At 49.9% G+C, this 15986-nt stretch overlaps 1 protein-coding gene across 13 annotated transcripts in view; it reads left to right on the top strand.

The window, feature by feature from the left end:
- The window catches only part of STARD9 (StAR related lipid transfer domain containing 9), a 118234-nt gene that overhangs the window by 72250 nt on the left and 29998 nt on the right, over positions 1-15986 (top strand). For 10 of the 13 annotated variants that reach the window (XM_044925145.2, XM_025295833.3, XM_025295832.3 and 7 more), the window contains 8 exons: positions 1849-2028; positions 5657-5708; positions 6049-6186; positions 6895-6977; positions 7100-7203; positions 12296-12489; positions 12961-13417; positions 15670-15929. In XM_044925145.2, coding sequence (XP_044781080.2) covers positions 1849-2028; positions 5657-5708; positions 6049-6186; positions 6895-6977; positions 7100-7203; positions 12296-12489; positions 12961-13417; positions 15670-15929 — 1468 coding nt within the window. Of the gene's footprint in view, positions 1-1848; positions 2029-2546; positions 2737-5656; positions 5709-6048; positions 6187-6888; positions 6978-7099; positions 7204-12295; positions 12490-12960; positions 13418-15669; positions 15930-15986 lie in introns of those variants that run through there. The other 3 variants (XM_044925150.2, XM_044925146.2, XM_044925151.2) reach the window with 3 other exon arrangements.

Genomic DNA, 15986 nt, shown 5'->3' with positions numbered 1-15986 from the left:
GTATAACATAACTGGCTATGTCAGTATTTTGTTACTCAAATGAAACTTTAAGACTACTTCAAATATTCAGAAGTCTCAAAAATTGTGTTTAGCTGTATGTTCTGATTTTTGCTTCATTCCAGGCTCATTAGCATTTTTACATTATACAGGCTGGCAGACTGGACTTGAACCTGCCACTTGCTGGCCTTACAACTTTAGGCAGGTAGGAGTGGGTGATAAAGGTCTCCAGAGGGGAGGTGTCCTCTGCAGCACCTTCAGGGGAGTGTGCCCTGCCACCCACCTCTGCCAGTCCTTCATAGGTATCCTGTAGTTTTCAAACTTCACCTTAATGATTATAACATTAAAAAAAAAGTTTCAGGAATTCCCTGACAGTCTAGTGGTTAGGACTGCACTTGTGCTCCAGGAGGCATGGGTTCAGTCCCTGGTGGGGAAACTAAGATCCTGTAAACCATGTGGCATGACCAAAAAAAAGAAAATAATATTTCTAGGATGATAAAATACTTTTACCTAAACTTGGCATGATTTCTTTTTTCTTAATTAAAAATAAATTTTTTAAAAAATTAAGTTTTCTTCTTTATGAGATTAGGAGTTAGCTGAATCTAGTTCCTTTTCTGGTCTTCCTCAGTTCTTCACTCCCAAAGGAAGTTTCTTGCCCTGACGTCAGTTTCCACCACAAGAAGGAAAAAGGACCCCTTATTCAACATTGTTCCTTCACATTTCCCCAGTGGGGTTAGCTTAAGGCCTCTGCTGCTGCTGCTAAGTCCCTTCAGTCGTGTCCGACTCTGTGCGACCCCATAGACGGCAGCCCACCAGGCTCCCCCATCCCTGGGATTCTCCAGGCAAGAACACTGGAGTGGGTTGCCATTTCCTTCTCCAGTGCGTGAAAGTGAAAAGTAAAAGCGAAGTCGCTCAGTCGTGTCCAACTCTTCGCGACCCCATGGACTGCAGCCTACCAGGCTCCTCCATCCATGGGATTCTCCAGGCAAGAGTACTGGAGTGGGGTGCCATTGCCTTCTCCTGCTTAAGGCCTCTAAGCCTTAGTATATTTATTTTTAAAATTCTGTTCCTAGAAAAAAAAAGAAAATCCTGTTCCTGATCCATAGTAAGCCCTCAGTATTTTATTGTTACTACTGTTGTTACTTTACTATTGCATGGTCTTTCGGACCAGTTTTATAGCCTTCATTCTCCCTGGGGAGACCACTCTTGGTGCTTTGTGGGTCTTTGAGGGGTGCGCAAACTTATATTAGAACTCAAGTGGAAGTGTTAGGTCACAAGAGGACTCCCAGTGTAGATCACACAGGATGGTCATGCAAAGAAGGGAATTTAAACGATGTTTGACTCACATCCCAACTAATTTTTGTTTATGTTTATTTATTTATTTAGATGCATTGGGTCTTAGTCTCAGCACGTAGGATCTTTGATCTTCAGCATGCTGGATTTTTTAGTTGTGGCATATAGGATCTAGTTCCCTGAGCAGGGATCGAACCCAGGTCCTCTGCATTGGGAGCACAGAGTCTTAGCCGCTGGACTACCAGGGAAGTCCCCCAACTAATTTTCAAAAATAGCATTTATGGTGCTTTTTTCCCCCATAAAAACAATACATGCTCATTGCAAAAAACTTTAAAAATAACATTTATTGAGTTTCTATTTATAAAATTAGTAGTAACTATTGAGTAAAACTTAGAAAGCACAGAGAGCTTACAGAGGAGGTGCAAGGGCCTGTGTGGGGCCTTGAATAGTCCCCGGGGAGGAAAGTGAGGGTGTGATGCCCGGAAATGGGCCAGGATGGCACTGGACACTGTCTGCTCCTCATGCTGAGTGTCCAAGACCACCCCTCTGTCTCCACAGACAGACCAGCTGTCTAAAGACTGGGCCCGGAAGTGGAACGAGTGGCAGGCTCTCGTGGAACATTACAGAGTGGACATCAACAAGAGGCAGGCTGGGCTGGTCATTGACTCCAGCCTGCCACACCTGATGGCCTTGGAGGACGACGTGCTCAGTACAGGTGTCGTGCTCTATCACCTCAAGGTGAGCAGGCGGGTGCACCCCCCCTCCCTGAGCTGCAGGCCCCAGAGGTGCAGGAGGGAAAGGCCAGTGGCAGCCGAGGCAGCAGAACTGCCCTCAGGAAGCCAGGCCTGCCCACCAATTGTGACCTGTTTCATTTTTGTATGAATAGAGCAGAAGACTAGAAATCAGAACTAGACATCAGAATTTGTTTTTCAGCTGCTACTACTGTCGCTCTTGTTTTTGCTTTCTGTGCCTCAGTTTCCTCATTAAAAATAAGAAAGATGCTGCTTATATTCCTTTTCTGGCTTCCTAAAGCACAGGAGTGCACTCCTGGAGGTGAAATCCCAACCTCATAATTCCACCAGCACTCTTGAGCGTTCCCCGCAGATACAGGCAGCTCACAGACGGCTTTCAGGGGCTAAATGGATCAAAGGATAAGAAACGGTTCCCTTCTAGTACTTTCGCACTTCAGTCAACCCCCCCTTCTCCATTACTAGGTTTGCCTGGGAAAGAAGAGAGGAGAGAGGAAGTTGATTTAGGAAGTTTATTAAAAGCATGCAGAACTCTGGAGAGCTGGTGGGCTAAGGGTGACCAGGGTGCGACATGCAAGCACCCAGAGAAAATAGAGTGATGTGAAGCCCTTCTGCAAAGACCTGGCTCCTGTCGTTCTTTGTCACCTGGAGGCCACCTTACTTCTAAATGAAGCATTTTGAGAGTTAGTGACACATGGTAGGTAGAGTCTTATATCCTGTCCTCATCAAAAGTGTTTGTCCTATTGTAGAAGGACAGTCCCCGTGGGTGGGCTAAACATACATTGAAGTGAAAGTGTTAGTCACTCAGTTGTGTCCTACTCTTTGCAACCCCCATGGACTGTAGTCCACCAGGCTTCTCTGTCCCTGGGATTCTCCAGGCAAGAATGCTGGAGTAGGAAGCCATTCTCTTCTCCAAGGGATCTTCCCAACCCAGGGATCAAACCTGCATCTCCTGCATTGCAGGCAGATTCTTTACCATCTGAGCCACCAGGAAAACATATTGTATGTGGCCAGGAGCCCTATGCTCATTGGAAATCCAATCTGCATTTTCATAATTGTCCCCAGCATGTTAAACCGACATTTAAAAGGAGCAGAGTTTATGGGGATATGTGATGCTGCCTTCATCCCTGGAGAAATTAGGTTGCTGTTGCTGCAAGGTCTGTGATGGGGAGACCTCAACAAAACTCATGCACTTATTAGCAAGTCTGTGTTCAGAGGTTGAGCCCTCGGGGAAGTTGTCGGAGACTGAGCCTCCCAGACAGAAAGTTAAAGTAGCTTCTTTTTTGACACAGCATAAATCATCTCAGTGAAAACGCTCCAGGCAGAAATGGCTGTGACTTTAATAACAAATCTAAACACCAAAGGCAATCGATCGTTCCATTAGTCAGAGCCATAGGGAAAGATTGGAGGTCAGAAGAGACCAGATGGAATAAAATGCTTAGTATTTGAGTAGAACTGATGTGATACGTTGACTGGATGTGGAGTGAGCAGATGAAGGCAGACATCATGTGACAGAGTTAGGGTAGCAGCGGAGGGTTGAAGGATGAAGGGCAGATTGAGTTGGAGGCAGGAGATGGATGATCCTGGGTCACTGGCGTCCGTGCGGAATCAGTGTACTGAGGGTCACTCACTCCCTCACACACTGATAATGAACCTAGGCATGAGGTCCCAGTCTACTTTTGGTGGGGAGGCTCGTCTAGGTTGCTGTGCGTGGGCTTCTCTAGTTGCAACATGCAGGCTTAGTTGCCCTGAGGCATGTGGGATCTTTGTTCCGAGACCATGGATCGAACTCACATCCCCTGCATTGGAAGGTGGATTTATAACCACTGGATCACCAGGGAAGTCTCTCAGTCTACTTCTAATCCTGGCATTTCTATGGGTTTTTACCCATTTCCCTCCTTTTCATTTGTTTACATCCTGGGTTGGGTAGTAGTATAACAATATTCATTCTAGATTCTCTGTTTTTATTTGTTAACTTGATTCCAGACCCAGACCTAGTCCCTAACAATGGCCTGGGAGCTGTTTGCCTGAGTCACCTTGGGAGGCAGCTTGGGTGGGGAGTGAGCAGCAAAAGGGTGGGAGGAGCACAGATTATTGATATCCTGGACTTCACCCTCATAACTGCGTTTGTGTTGTTGTTCCTCCCAAGAAAGAGGCATAAAGCAGCAGAGGAGCAGCAGGCGCTGGCTCAGCCCATGTTAAATGAGATGCCAGCATGTTTTGGGTGGTTTCTGCTCTGCAGATCCAGAGGCTGGGATGTGCTGTGGCCTTGATCCCTTTGGGAGGAATGTGCCTCATCATTGGGGCTGACCCTGACCCCTTGAGAGCAGTCTTGACCCCTCTCCCTCCATTCTGGCTGGTGGAGTCTGGAGACCGGCATCCATTGGCTCATGCGATCCTCAGTGGCTGAGCAGGAAAGCCTGGGTTCTGGGTTTTGGGAGGGAGCCAGATCCTCATTTATTACTTCCAGGAGTCTTTCTTCACAAGTGATTTTGGGAGAGCGGCAGGGCCCTCCCTTCTGGCTGCTACAGTGAAGCCTAGCATGGAACTTTCTAGTCACTTAAAAAGCATCAGTCACCAGGCAGGTGGTTTGGTGAGGTTGGAATAGAATGGGCACAGGACCAGGAGAGAAATGAATTCTAGCCAGAATTGTCCTGTGTAGTATGTGGGCCCCCAGGGCAGCTTATTTCCTATCAGCTTCAGATTCCTCCTCTATGCAGAGGATCATAATACTACATTTTGGGTGTTAAAGTACTAAATGAGAGATGTCTGTAAAGCACTCGGTGTGGTGCCCCGTACATAGGGGATAGTTAGTAAATGATAAATACAGCTCTAGACTCAGCTCTAGACTCGCATCTCTGTTGCCACGTCACTGCCTTCCTCAGACAGAGCTGTGTGCTCTTAAACTGCGTTGTTACAGTTTCTACTAACCCAGTGATTCATTGATACTAACTCCAGTTTTCACCTCCTCTCTTATACTCTCTTTCAGTCTTTTTTGATTCTAGATGTGTTTTCCTCCTTTTTATGCTTTATTCTTCTTAGAATCTGGTGTCTGTTAAACTTCATCTGTGGATCAAGAAGGTAAAAATCCTGTGCTTCCATACATCGTCATAGAAAGCATGTCTCTTTGAGACTGACTTGGACCAAACTCGGGCCACACTAACCTTAGTCCCTGGGAGAAAGCCGTACTCATGTGCCCACTTCCTCAGACTAGAGAAGCTCTGACTGCCTAACTCGAGGCTACAGAACAGAAAGGAGCTGGCCAGTGCTAGCTGCTGCTGCTGCTGCTAAGTCGCTTTAGTCGTGTCCGACTCTGTGCAACCCCATAGACGGCAGCCCACCAGGCTCCCCCGTCCCTGGGATTCACTTTGCAAAAAGCTCAATGCTTTTTGCTCTGTCCTGCATTGTTTTGCCCACACCTTCCCAGGGGCATCCTGGGCTGCATAGTGAGTGGGCAGAGCAGTCAGAGCAGCGTAGACCAAAGCTGAGAAGTGGTGTGGAAAGGAGGCTAGGGAGGGCATGGGGAGACAGACGGTGCTCAAACAGGTGGACTCTCCTTTGGGGCAGGGCTGCATCCCTTTTTATTCTCCTTAAAATGGCTTTGTTTTTCCATTTAGGAGGGGACAACAAAAATAGGAAGGATTGACTCAGAGCAGGAACAGGACATTGGTGAGTGACAGCATATGGGTCTGATGCTCTGTGTAGGTGTTCATGCCTGACAGGTTTCTTCCGAGGAAGCTGAGGGTTCTGAGAGGAAGGAATCTTGGAGTCCTGAAGGGCTGCTCCTCTTTTGCTGCCAGGCTGTGGGTTTTGGACATGAGAGGAGGAGAAGCACACTGTGGGGCCATCTGGGTCGGGGTGATTTCAGGTGGTGGCTCTTCCTCTTCTGTCATGGTGTGAGATCTTCCAGAAGTGGATTCTGATCTCATCAAAAGAATGGTGGAGATGTTTCCTGGGCTATGCCTCCACCTGAGTGACCCCCCACCCCCACCGCCTCCGTCATCTGTAGTCCTGCAGGGTCAGTGGATCGAGAGAGACCACTGCACTATCACCAGCGCCTGTGGGGTCGTCATTCTACGTCCTGCCCGTGGGGCCCGCTGCACAGTCAATGGCCGAGAGGTCACCTCCTCCTGCCGTCTCACCCAAGGTAGGACTATCCACAGCCCAGTTTATGCCGGCATGAGTGGTGGACCAGCTCTGTTCTCAGGAGCCAGATCCAGAGGGCTCAGTGAAGCAGGCTTTAAGAATGGAACCATCAGCCTCTGCACCCAAGGATCTGAAGATTTCCTAATACGCTCCTTTTCCTGTAAATAGAGAAATCCCAAGTACAGGGCCCCAGAGTAGAGAATGACTCTCTGAAATTAGTACCTGTGTTTGTTAGCATGACAGAACACATCCTCGGGAAGGTCTCTGAGCCTCAATTTCCTCATTTAGAAAATGGGGATAATAATAGAATCATTGTGAGGATTGAATGAACTAATCTGTGTAACAGTGTTCTTTTCACTCAGAAAATACTCATTATGATGATTAACGCCATTATTACTACTACTATTAATCTATTCAGATTCTGTGTTCTTTGTGGGTGAACTTGGGTACCCCTTCTTCCATGAAGCATTCCCTGAGTGCTCCACCTGGAGCTCCACTTGCTATCCCCTGGAATACCAGAGCTTCTCCTGTTCATCTCATTAGTTCAATGCATATGCTGTACGATATCCAGGGAGTGCAGATCTTATTGACTCAGCTAAATGATCACCTTACTGAGGGTAGGACTTTGTCCCCCAGAATAGTGCCCTGCACATTACTGTACTCAGGACATGAGCTGTGGCTTGAATTTAGTCTGGTATCTATGCCACAGGAGCACTCATAACCCTGGGGAAAGCACAGAAGTTCCGGTTCAACCACCCTGCAGAGGCCGCCGTCCTTCGGCAGAGGAGGCAGGTGAGCACATGGTGTTCTCCATGTAGCTGTTGACCTCCCTGCTTCGCCTGTCTGGCGGGGGAGCTGAGCTGTGTCTGCATCTGTTGGGACAGGGGTGATGAGGCTTCCTTCCTTGTCCACAGGTGGGAGAGGCTGTTGGCGGCAGTGGCTCTCTGGAGTGGCTGGACTTGGGTGGAGATGTCACCGCCTCCCAGATGTGTCTCTGCCCTTTGCTTTGGAAGGAAAGGTGAGAGAGAGTTGCTCGTTCTGCTGTGGAGCCTATTGGTTTCGCTTTTAATTCATTACAACATGGAGCAGGGAAGAATTGAGTGTAGCAGCCAAGTTGGGAATGAAGCCTGGCCTGAACCACCTTGGGTGAGTGGTCTGAGGATGGTGAGCTAGCCGCTCAGCCAGTGGGTGGCAGGGAAGCGGTCATGGTCTTCATTCACTTCCCCTTGGATATCATACTTCCTTCATCACTGAGAGAGGTATGTACTAATATCACTTGATGTTTCCTGTGGCCACCTTCTCTGTCCACAAGATTTACATGTGATATGACTATGGATGTCTGTTGCTGCTTTCAGACCTGCCTCCCATGGATCCCACTGAATTCTGGCCTGCCTGTGTGTGAGCTCACTTGTGTGTCAGTTAACTTCCAGGACCATCTTCCTCTGAGTTTTTTAAGTTATTGTAGGATTGAGAAGCCTCTTTTCCTCATAACCAAGGGTTCAGGAACTCTAGGAACAGCATGAAACTATCTTGGGCTCCTGCCCTAATCTACCTGCTTTGCCTGCCTTGAGACTGTGGAGTATGGAGTCAGTTTTCTATGTGATTCGTAGCAACTGCTTTTCTTCTTCACAGTTGTCCTTTGTCCACTTCTGCGTAGGAGCTCCCTCCCAGATCGAGGTGCCTTGTGGGTTGGATACTGGGAACAGTGGTATCCTTCCATTCTGAAAGCCACCAGTGTCTTGCACCTGGGGGACTTCCTATAGCAAATGTCAGCAGGGAACCTGGTGTCTGTGAGGCCCTGGTGCAGGGTGGTTGTCCTGCACCATGAACTCAGGGTGCCTGGGAGGGTTCTGACAGCCCCCGGGCTCCTGCTGCTCTCTCCTGAGGCTAGGAGCGGTGATGGAAGCTGAGGAGAGTCTTGGGTTGGACCTTGATGGCCACATGTTGGGTGAGGACAGGAGTGCTCTGAGCCCAGAACACGAGAGCAGGCAGGTGCTCCTGGGAGGGCTGCTGAGGCCTGGAGGACAGAGATCCCGGCCTCAGGGAGGATGGCCAGTGGAGGGCGACTGGGGGCCCTGAGGAGTGGCACAGAGTAGAGCGCATCAAGACCAAGGCGGGCTCAGGGCTGAAGCCAGGGCTCTTGTTTTGTCAGAATGACCTCCCTTTTTGTAGTGAAGTCATGAAAGGAGGCCTTATCATAGGTAAGTTCTGTTGGGAAGACACACTGAGGCTGTGTTTCTCCCGAGTCCAGAAGTTTACAGGAAAAAGCTCTGCAACTTACTATCTTTTTAATTAAAATTATATATTTATTTATTTATTTTGGCCGTGCTGGGTCTTTGTTGCCGCATGGGCTTTTCTCTAGTGGTGAGTGGGGGCTACTCTCTAGTTGAGGTGCTTAGGCTTCTCCTTGCGGTGGCTTCTCTTGTTGGGGATCACGGGCTGTAGGGTGCGTGGGCTCAGTAGCTGCAGAACGCAGGCTCAGAAGTTGCAGCTCCCAGGCTGAAAGCACAGGCTCAGTAGTTGTGGTGCATGAGCTGAGTTGCTCTGCGTCATTTGGGATCTTCCAGATCAGTGATAGAAATCTCCTGCATTGACTTCTTTACCATGGAGCCACCAGGGAAGCCCTGGCTTTGCAACTTAAAGAGCCACAGATACTTGAAGAGATACTGGCATTGGGTAAAGTAGCCTTACCTCCTGGCTCTACAACAGGAAGCTGTGTGATCTTAGGCAAGCTACTAAGTCTCTGAGCCCATTTTCTCATCTCTAAGTAAGGGTGGTACTATCTCTCTCCCAGGGGGTCCTGGTGACACAGGCTGAAGAAGCAGGTGCACATGGAATGCTTTGCCCAGTGCCCGACACCCCACAGCCCTGCTGCCCTGGAAGGTGGCCTCCCTTTTGTTTTCCTGTCCTCGTATCTCACCCTAGCAGACACATTCACCCCAGAAAAACACTGGTCTTCTGTCTTTTTGAAGTCTTCTCAGGCTCTCTACCCCCATGGGCATGGACGTGACCTTTCAGCAGCACCAAGAATGACCCCTTTCATTCAGAGGACAGAGGGTGACTAGAGAAGCAGGCCTCTCCCCCTTGCTGCATCCGATCTTCAGCTCCAGCCCTGGGAGCCTGTGGGCTGGGGTGGTCCTACCCAGTTGCCATCACCTGCAGGCATGCGCCAGCCCCTGGCAGCAGTGGGTGGGGTGGGCTCAAGCCTGTGATCTGCTAGACGGGCTGGAGAGACCGTGAGCATGAGGGGCCCAGCACGTTGCCAGCGGGGCTCCCCATCTGGGCGTGTGTCTCCATGAGGGTCTCTCATTTGCTCTTGGGTGGTGTAGGCTCCGACGCCTCCTCGTGTCCCAAGTTTCCTTTCCGTCCCCTCTCTCTGGTGGGGCACTTCTCTGCTGGGAGCCTGCAAAGCTAGCACTGAAGCCAGACCAAGGGAGATCGGCCCGTTGGCAGTTATCTGGATCTGAGAGCAGTTTGTCCTTGAAGGCTCTTTGTCATCTGTGTTCTTAGCATTGTCCCATTTGGAATTTGGGGAACTTAGCCTTAAGTGCCTAGAACCCAGGGACACTGTTGCTGCTGCCACTGTTACTGCCTCCTCTGCAAGTGGGTGCCTCTGCGTTTCTGCTGCAGAAGCCTCCAGAGCTGAGCAGCCAGAGGGCCCGATAGAGTCCTGGCAGTAGCTGGAGGTGCTGGGGTCCCCCAGGGTGAAGGGCACCATCTGAGAGGGACAGAGGTCCTCAACTGCAGGTAACTGAAGACTGGTCCTTGGTCATCTACCCAGTGTGGAGCATTAGGCCAGCATGATCTTTTCACTTGCTTTCTGGGAACTTGACAACGTGCTCAGCACAGGAGCCGTTTTTAGTCTGATGGTGTGTGACTCTTCAGGTGAACGTGCAGGATCTGTGGGGATTCTTCCAGACTGCCTCTCCTTGCATGCCTTCTGTCACTGTTGGGTCTGCAGAAGCTGATGGCTAGCTGCAGCTTTCCCCGGGGGAGGTGAAGGAGCTGTCTTCTAGGGAGAAGCTGATTGTACTGGATTGAAGAAAAAGTTCGTTCAGGTTTCCATAACAGCTTGCGAAAAGCCCAAATAAACTTTTTGGTCAACCTAATAAATCTGAGAGTCAGGAAGGAAACTGAATATTCTCAGGGAATTCAGAATAAATGTCTCCTCCCTGCCTCTTGTAATTGATGGTCTGGATCTTTGTTGGGTATGTCTTAAGACCCTGTGATGGGTTCAGGTTTGTAATTCATCCATGTCCATGGTCAGACACAGTTTGGAGCTGTGATGCAGGTATGATACATACAAATTATATGTGTAAAATGTTTTTCATCAACTGTTTTTTCTGTTTGTGTGGTGCTCACTGGCTTTTTATTCCATTTGCTAGCCTCTGCTGTACCTGTTTTCTGTACACTCCACTGTGTGTGTTTGGCCTTTTGATCACAGCAGCAGCACCTGTCTTCCCCAGAGCACACTGGTGCAGGTCCCTGGACCCACTGAAGTTTGAGCCCCACACAGCCTCCTTTCTACAGAGGATCCTGCCACTGTGTCAGCTCCCACCCACGCCCCTGTGCCTGTATTCTCTCCCACCCATCCATCCTTCACTGTCTTCCTCAGGTTACATTAAGACATCTTAATTTCTTCTAAGTCAAAAGCAGCAGACTTTCTGTGAAGGGCTGGATTGTGTTTTACACTTTGCTGCAGCTATTCAGCTCTGCCAACAAGGCACAGAAACCCCCTAGACAATACATAGACCTCAGGTGTGGCTGGGTTCCAGTAACTGGATTCACAAGAACAGGCTGTGGACCATGTGGCCCACAGGCTGTAGTTTTTGGACCTCTGCTTTCATTCTTCTCTACAAGGTGGTAAATCTCCTAAGTGGAGTGGACTCCTCAGAGTGCATTGCTCAGCCAGTTTGCCATCTGCTTCTGGTGTCAAGTCACTGAGAGAGTTTCCAAGCCTGAGAGCCATGGGCTCCTGGGGTTGGAATGAGGGCCGAGGGTAGGCTAAGCACGGCCAGATCCAGCTTATGTGTCAGCTTCCAGCAAACACTGAACTTTCCTGGATGCTTCCCCTCTGACCCCAGAGCAGAGCGCCATGCATTTGGCTCTTTTAGAAACCTGAATGACAGGAATGGAGAGGCCCTGAAGAAACAGCATGGGAGGCCCATGCATAGAAGGCATGTGAGACCAAGGGAGAGGTTAGCATGAGGGGAGAAGCTGTCAGTCTTCAGAGGAAGGCTCTGGGCACCCGTCCACAGTCCTGTAGGAACCTGGTGGCAGAGTAAAGCATGACTGAGTCTAGAATTTTCTTTTTCTTCTTTTGGTAGAGGTGCTGGGGAATGAATCTGAGTCCTTGTACAAGCCAATAGAACCTTTTAAAATTTTGTATTATTGGAAAATTCAGCTGTACTACAAATGATCAACTCATGGCTAAATCATGTTTCATTCACATCCCCAACATGTTCCCAATGCCTCCCCACTACATCTAAACACATCCTGGACAGTTTCACCAGTAAACACATCAGCAGGTGTCTCTGAGAGGTGAGGTTGAGCCTAAAGGTCTTGAACCCTCTTGCAGGGCTCGGTCCCTGAGACCAGCCCTCCCCTGGGGACCCTGGGGCACATGGAGGTCAGTGTACATCTGAGTTCCCTCTCCTCCCACTACTAGATCGAGAGGTGCAGTCGTAGGCTCTGAATGTGGATGAGAAGTTCCGTTCCCACCATGTTCCCAGAACTTCTGCTCTACTCTCATTATACCACATTTTCAGCAGATACCTTTTTATTCTCTTCTTTTTTTTGAATGATAGGGTTTCTTTATTTAGCTAAATTTGTTTTTTTTTTAAAACAACCACTTTACTTTGCTGTTTTCCTTAACCAAAATGAACCTGTGTTTCTGCTGAGCCCACAGCCTAGGAATCTGCTAGCCTCAGGACTGCTCTCTCCTCCCGCACTGTGACATCACCAGCTGCCTGTGACACCGTGCCGGTGTGTCCCAAGCTGTCAGGAGCCCGGAGCCCTCTGTGCCCTGTCCAAGGGAGAGGGCTGAGGCCACTGTGGTTTGTACTGAGCTGTGTTTGCATTTCCCCCGGGTGACCCGGCCCCTGTGACAGGAGTGCGCTGGGAGAGCAGAGTGACAAGGACCACTGGCCACTGAGGGCTGGAGAGACACCCTGCGGGACCCAGATCCCACAGCAGCAGCAGCACCTCGTGGGGGATGTGAGGCAGCAGATCCTAGTGGGACAGATTAGAGCCAAACAGGAAGCGGAGCCGGAACAGCTGCACACCGGCCTGCGGGTTGAAGACGGTAGGAGCCTGCTTGCCATTCCCATCTCTCTGTGCCCCCCCGCCTTCTGTATTCTTTCCTTTGTTTTCTTTGTGATATGATGGAATCTGTGGTATTAGGGATTCTCTCCCCTCTTTTAGAGACCAGAGGCTCTTACAAGGGGCTGAAAGCAAGAATAAGGAAACAGCCTTGTTTTTGGCCCCTCATCGGGGTGATGGTTCTTCTGCCTGCTCATTCGTGTGCACACATTTGTCCAGGCTCTGCTACTGGCCCATGTGTGTGCCCACTGCCCTGCTGAGGCCAGGGGCTACATCCCCTTGCCGTGTGGTCAGGGGGGCCGTCACTCTTGCCCCAGAGGGCCCTGTGGCCCTCATCCCACCCTGTCAACCTGGCCAGCTCTTCACTCTGTGCAGGTGCAGCTGTGGCCAGAGGTGCCTGAGTCCAGGGACGGAGGGAGGGCTGACCTTCTCTTGGGGTGTTTTTGGTTTGCAGACCAGCAGTGGCTGCTCAGAAGAGAGACCTGGCTGGCCAGCTCGTGGCAGCAGCTGCAGCAAGACCACGCAGCAGAGAAAGAACTTGAGGCTGCAGTGCCTTCTGATTCGTGGTGCCAGACAGACCCCAAGACTCAGCCGTCCCCCCAGGTCCGAAGCCAGAGCAAGGTGGTGCACCCACAGTTCCTGTGGAGACACAAGCGGAACGTCCAACAGAAAAGAGCCTCATTCAAACTGGAGAGGATCATCAAGAAGCAGAGGCTGCTGGAGGTCCACAGGGGACCGGAGCAGCTCAGGGCACTGTGCTGGCTCCAGGATGACCGCCCCCAGAGGACCCCCTTTCCAGCCCTCCACCCTGGTGCCCTGGTCCCAGGGCCTCATCGTAGAAGCAGGTTGACAAGCTGCAGTTCTCTGCGCCTCCGAAGGCCCTGCGGCTGGCACTCAGCCCAGCTGCGCAGGTATAGCCCACAGAGGCCGCCTGGAGGCACCGGCTGAGGTTTACAGCCCCTTCCCAGGGCCTCAGTTTCTTCCAGCTGTGAAATGGAAAGATGTGTTTGCTCTTCTCTTGCTCATCACTTTCTCTTTCTTCCTACCACTCTTCTTCTTTCTCTATAGTCGGACTCTTCTAAGACTGCTCCTGCCCCACTTTGAGCGGCAGCTCTTGCTTCTTTGGTGACATCTCCTGAGGGAGAATCTCAGCCTCGTCTTCCCCATGCTCCAGACCGTGGCTGTCCACATATGCCTCCTTGTGTAGGTGCTGCCCCTCCAGTCTGTTCCCACACCAGTCCCCCTTCCCCTCCCACCCAACCAGCAGCTCCAGTCAGTGTCTTAACCCGCACCATACTGAGCACACGGAGCACTGTCTCTCTGACTCCTGGTTCAGTTTGGGATCCTCCTTTTTCTTTTCTCCTTCACTCCTCATGTTCAGTCAAGTGAGGATATGCTGTCTCCCAGACTGCTTGGAACAGACGGCTGTGTCCACCTCTTCATGTGCTCTGGGTCTAGCAGGGGGCCTCGCACATATTAGGTGCAGTTAATGTCTGTCAGTGTTACGTTTGCTCACCGATCACTCTTAGTCTTCAGAGTGTGTGAAGCATTTCCAACACACAAGGTGGGAAGAATCATGCACCTGTCACCCAGCAAGTGTCACGATTTGCATTGTCTCCCCTTCTTCATTTTGCTGATGAAGTATTTTAGAACAACTCCTATACAGTATGTCATTTCAATCCTACAGCAAATGTATACAGTTCTGAAAAATAAGGGCTTTCCTTGTAACCATATTGTCGTCACACCCAACAAAATTAAAATAATTACTCAGTATAATAAAAAACCTAGGCCATATTCAGATTTCTCTAGTTGCCTCAAAATATATATTTATAGTTAAATTAAGATCCAATAGTTTATACACACTGCAAGTGGTTATTATATCCTTCAAGTTTCTTTTAATCATCCTTTTTTGCTTTTTAATAATTTGTTCATATCATTAATTTGTTAAAGTGGGCCAGTTCTATACGATGTGCTTCTTTATAGATTTGTTTGTTTGGCTCCTTGTAGAGCTGTTTAGGAGAAGGCAATGGCACCCCACTCCAGCACTCTTGCCTGGAAAATCCCATGGACGGAGGAGCCTGGTGGGCTGAAGTCCATGGGGTCACTAGGAGTCGGACATGACTGAGCGACTTCACTTTCACTTTTCACTTTCATGCATTGGAGAAGGAAATGGCAACCCACTCCAGTGTTCTTGCCTGGAGAATCCCAGGGACGGCAGAGCCTGGTGGGCTGCCCGTCTGTGGGGTCGCACAGAGTCGGACACAACTGAAGTGACTTAGCAGCAGCAACAGCAGAGCTGTTTAAGTTATGCTTCAGTTCCTCATGTTGGAAGTTTTCCCTAAAGGCGTGATTCGATTTGGATTCCGTTCAACCTTTTTATAAGTAAAGAAAATGAGGAACACAGTGTACTCAGGGCTACTTTAAGAGCCAGGGCTCTAGTCTGAAGTTGCCTTATGTACCTGTAGAGCTTTCTTCTGACCCTAAAGGCCATGAAATGAAGTGACAGTTGGTCAGTTGTATCCGACTCTTTGCAATCCTGGACTATACAGTCCATGGAATTCTCCAGGCCAGAATACTGGAGTGGGTAACTGTTCCCTTCTCTGGTGGATCTTCCCAACTCAGGAATCCAACCGGGGTCTCCTGCATTGCAGGCAGATTCTTTACCAACTGAGCTATCAGGGAAGCCCAAAAGGCTTTAGGGACCTAGTTTTAATAATTGTATTTATTTATTTTTGACTGTGCTTGGTCTTCATTGTTGCATGTGCTTTTCTCTAGTTGCAGCAAGCAGGGGCTACTCTCTGGTTGCAGTGCATGGGCTTCTTATTGTGGTGGCGTCTCTTGTTGTGGAGCACAGGCTCTAGGGCATACAGGCTTTAGTAGATGTGGCATGTGGGCTCAGTAGTTGTGGCTCTCAGGCCCTAGAGCACACCCTCAGTAGTTGTGGCTCAGGGGCTTAGTTGCTCCGCACCATGTGGGATCTTCCAGGACCAGGGATTGAACCTGTGTCTCCTACATTGGCAGGCAGATTCTTTACCACTGAACCACCAAGGAAGCCCTGGCCTAGATTTAAATCTCTTTCAGAGCAAACTAAGGGGGACTTTATATTCCGTCAGCAGGAAGTAGGGACCTCTGGCCTCTGAGATGGCTTTCCTTGTCTCCACAGTGTTTTCCTGAATCGGGATCGCTCCACCACGTTACCACCTATGCCTGACCCTACTGAGCAATTATCAGAAGAGTATCTGCCCCTGGCTGCTTCTTACCCCCCAAGGATAGGGCATCTCATCCAGCATGCCCTCTGTTCCTCAGGCGAGGGGCAGTTTGGCACAGCCAGGAAGGCCCTGGCCTGGAAGGGAGCCTCACCCCTGGGCACGTGTCTCACCGAGAGCTCAGAGTCAGCCAGTGTCCAGGAAGTGGAGAGAATGGGTAAGCAGCCCCGTCAGATGGTGGCCCAGAGTTTAGTATCCCTGGGCCAGTCAGCTC

Source organism: Bubalus bubalis, chromosome 11 (genome assembly GCF_019923935.1).
Source record: "Bubalus bubalis isolate 160015118507 breed Murrah chromosome 11, NDDB_SH_1, whole genome shotgun sequence".
NCBI lineage: Eukaryota > Metazoa > Chordata > Mammalia > Artiodactyla > Bovidae > Bubalus > Bubalus bubalis.
Note: the sequence above shows the minus strand (reverse complement) of the source record. Positions and strands in the feature narration are given on the sequence as shown.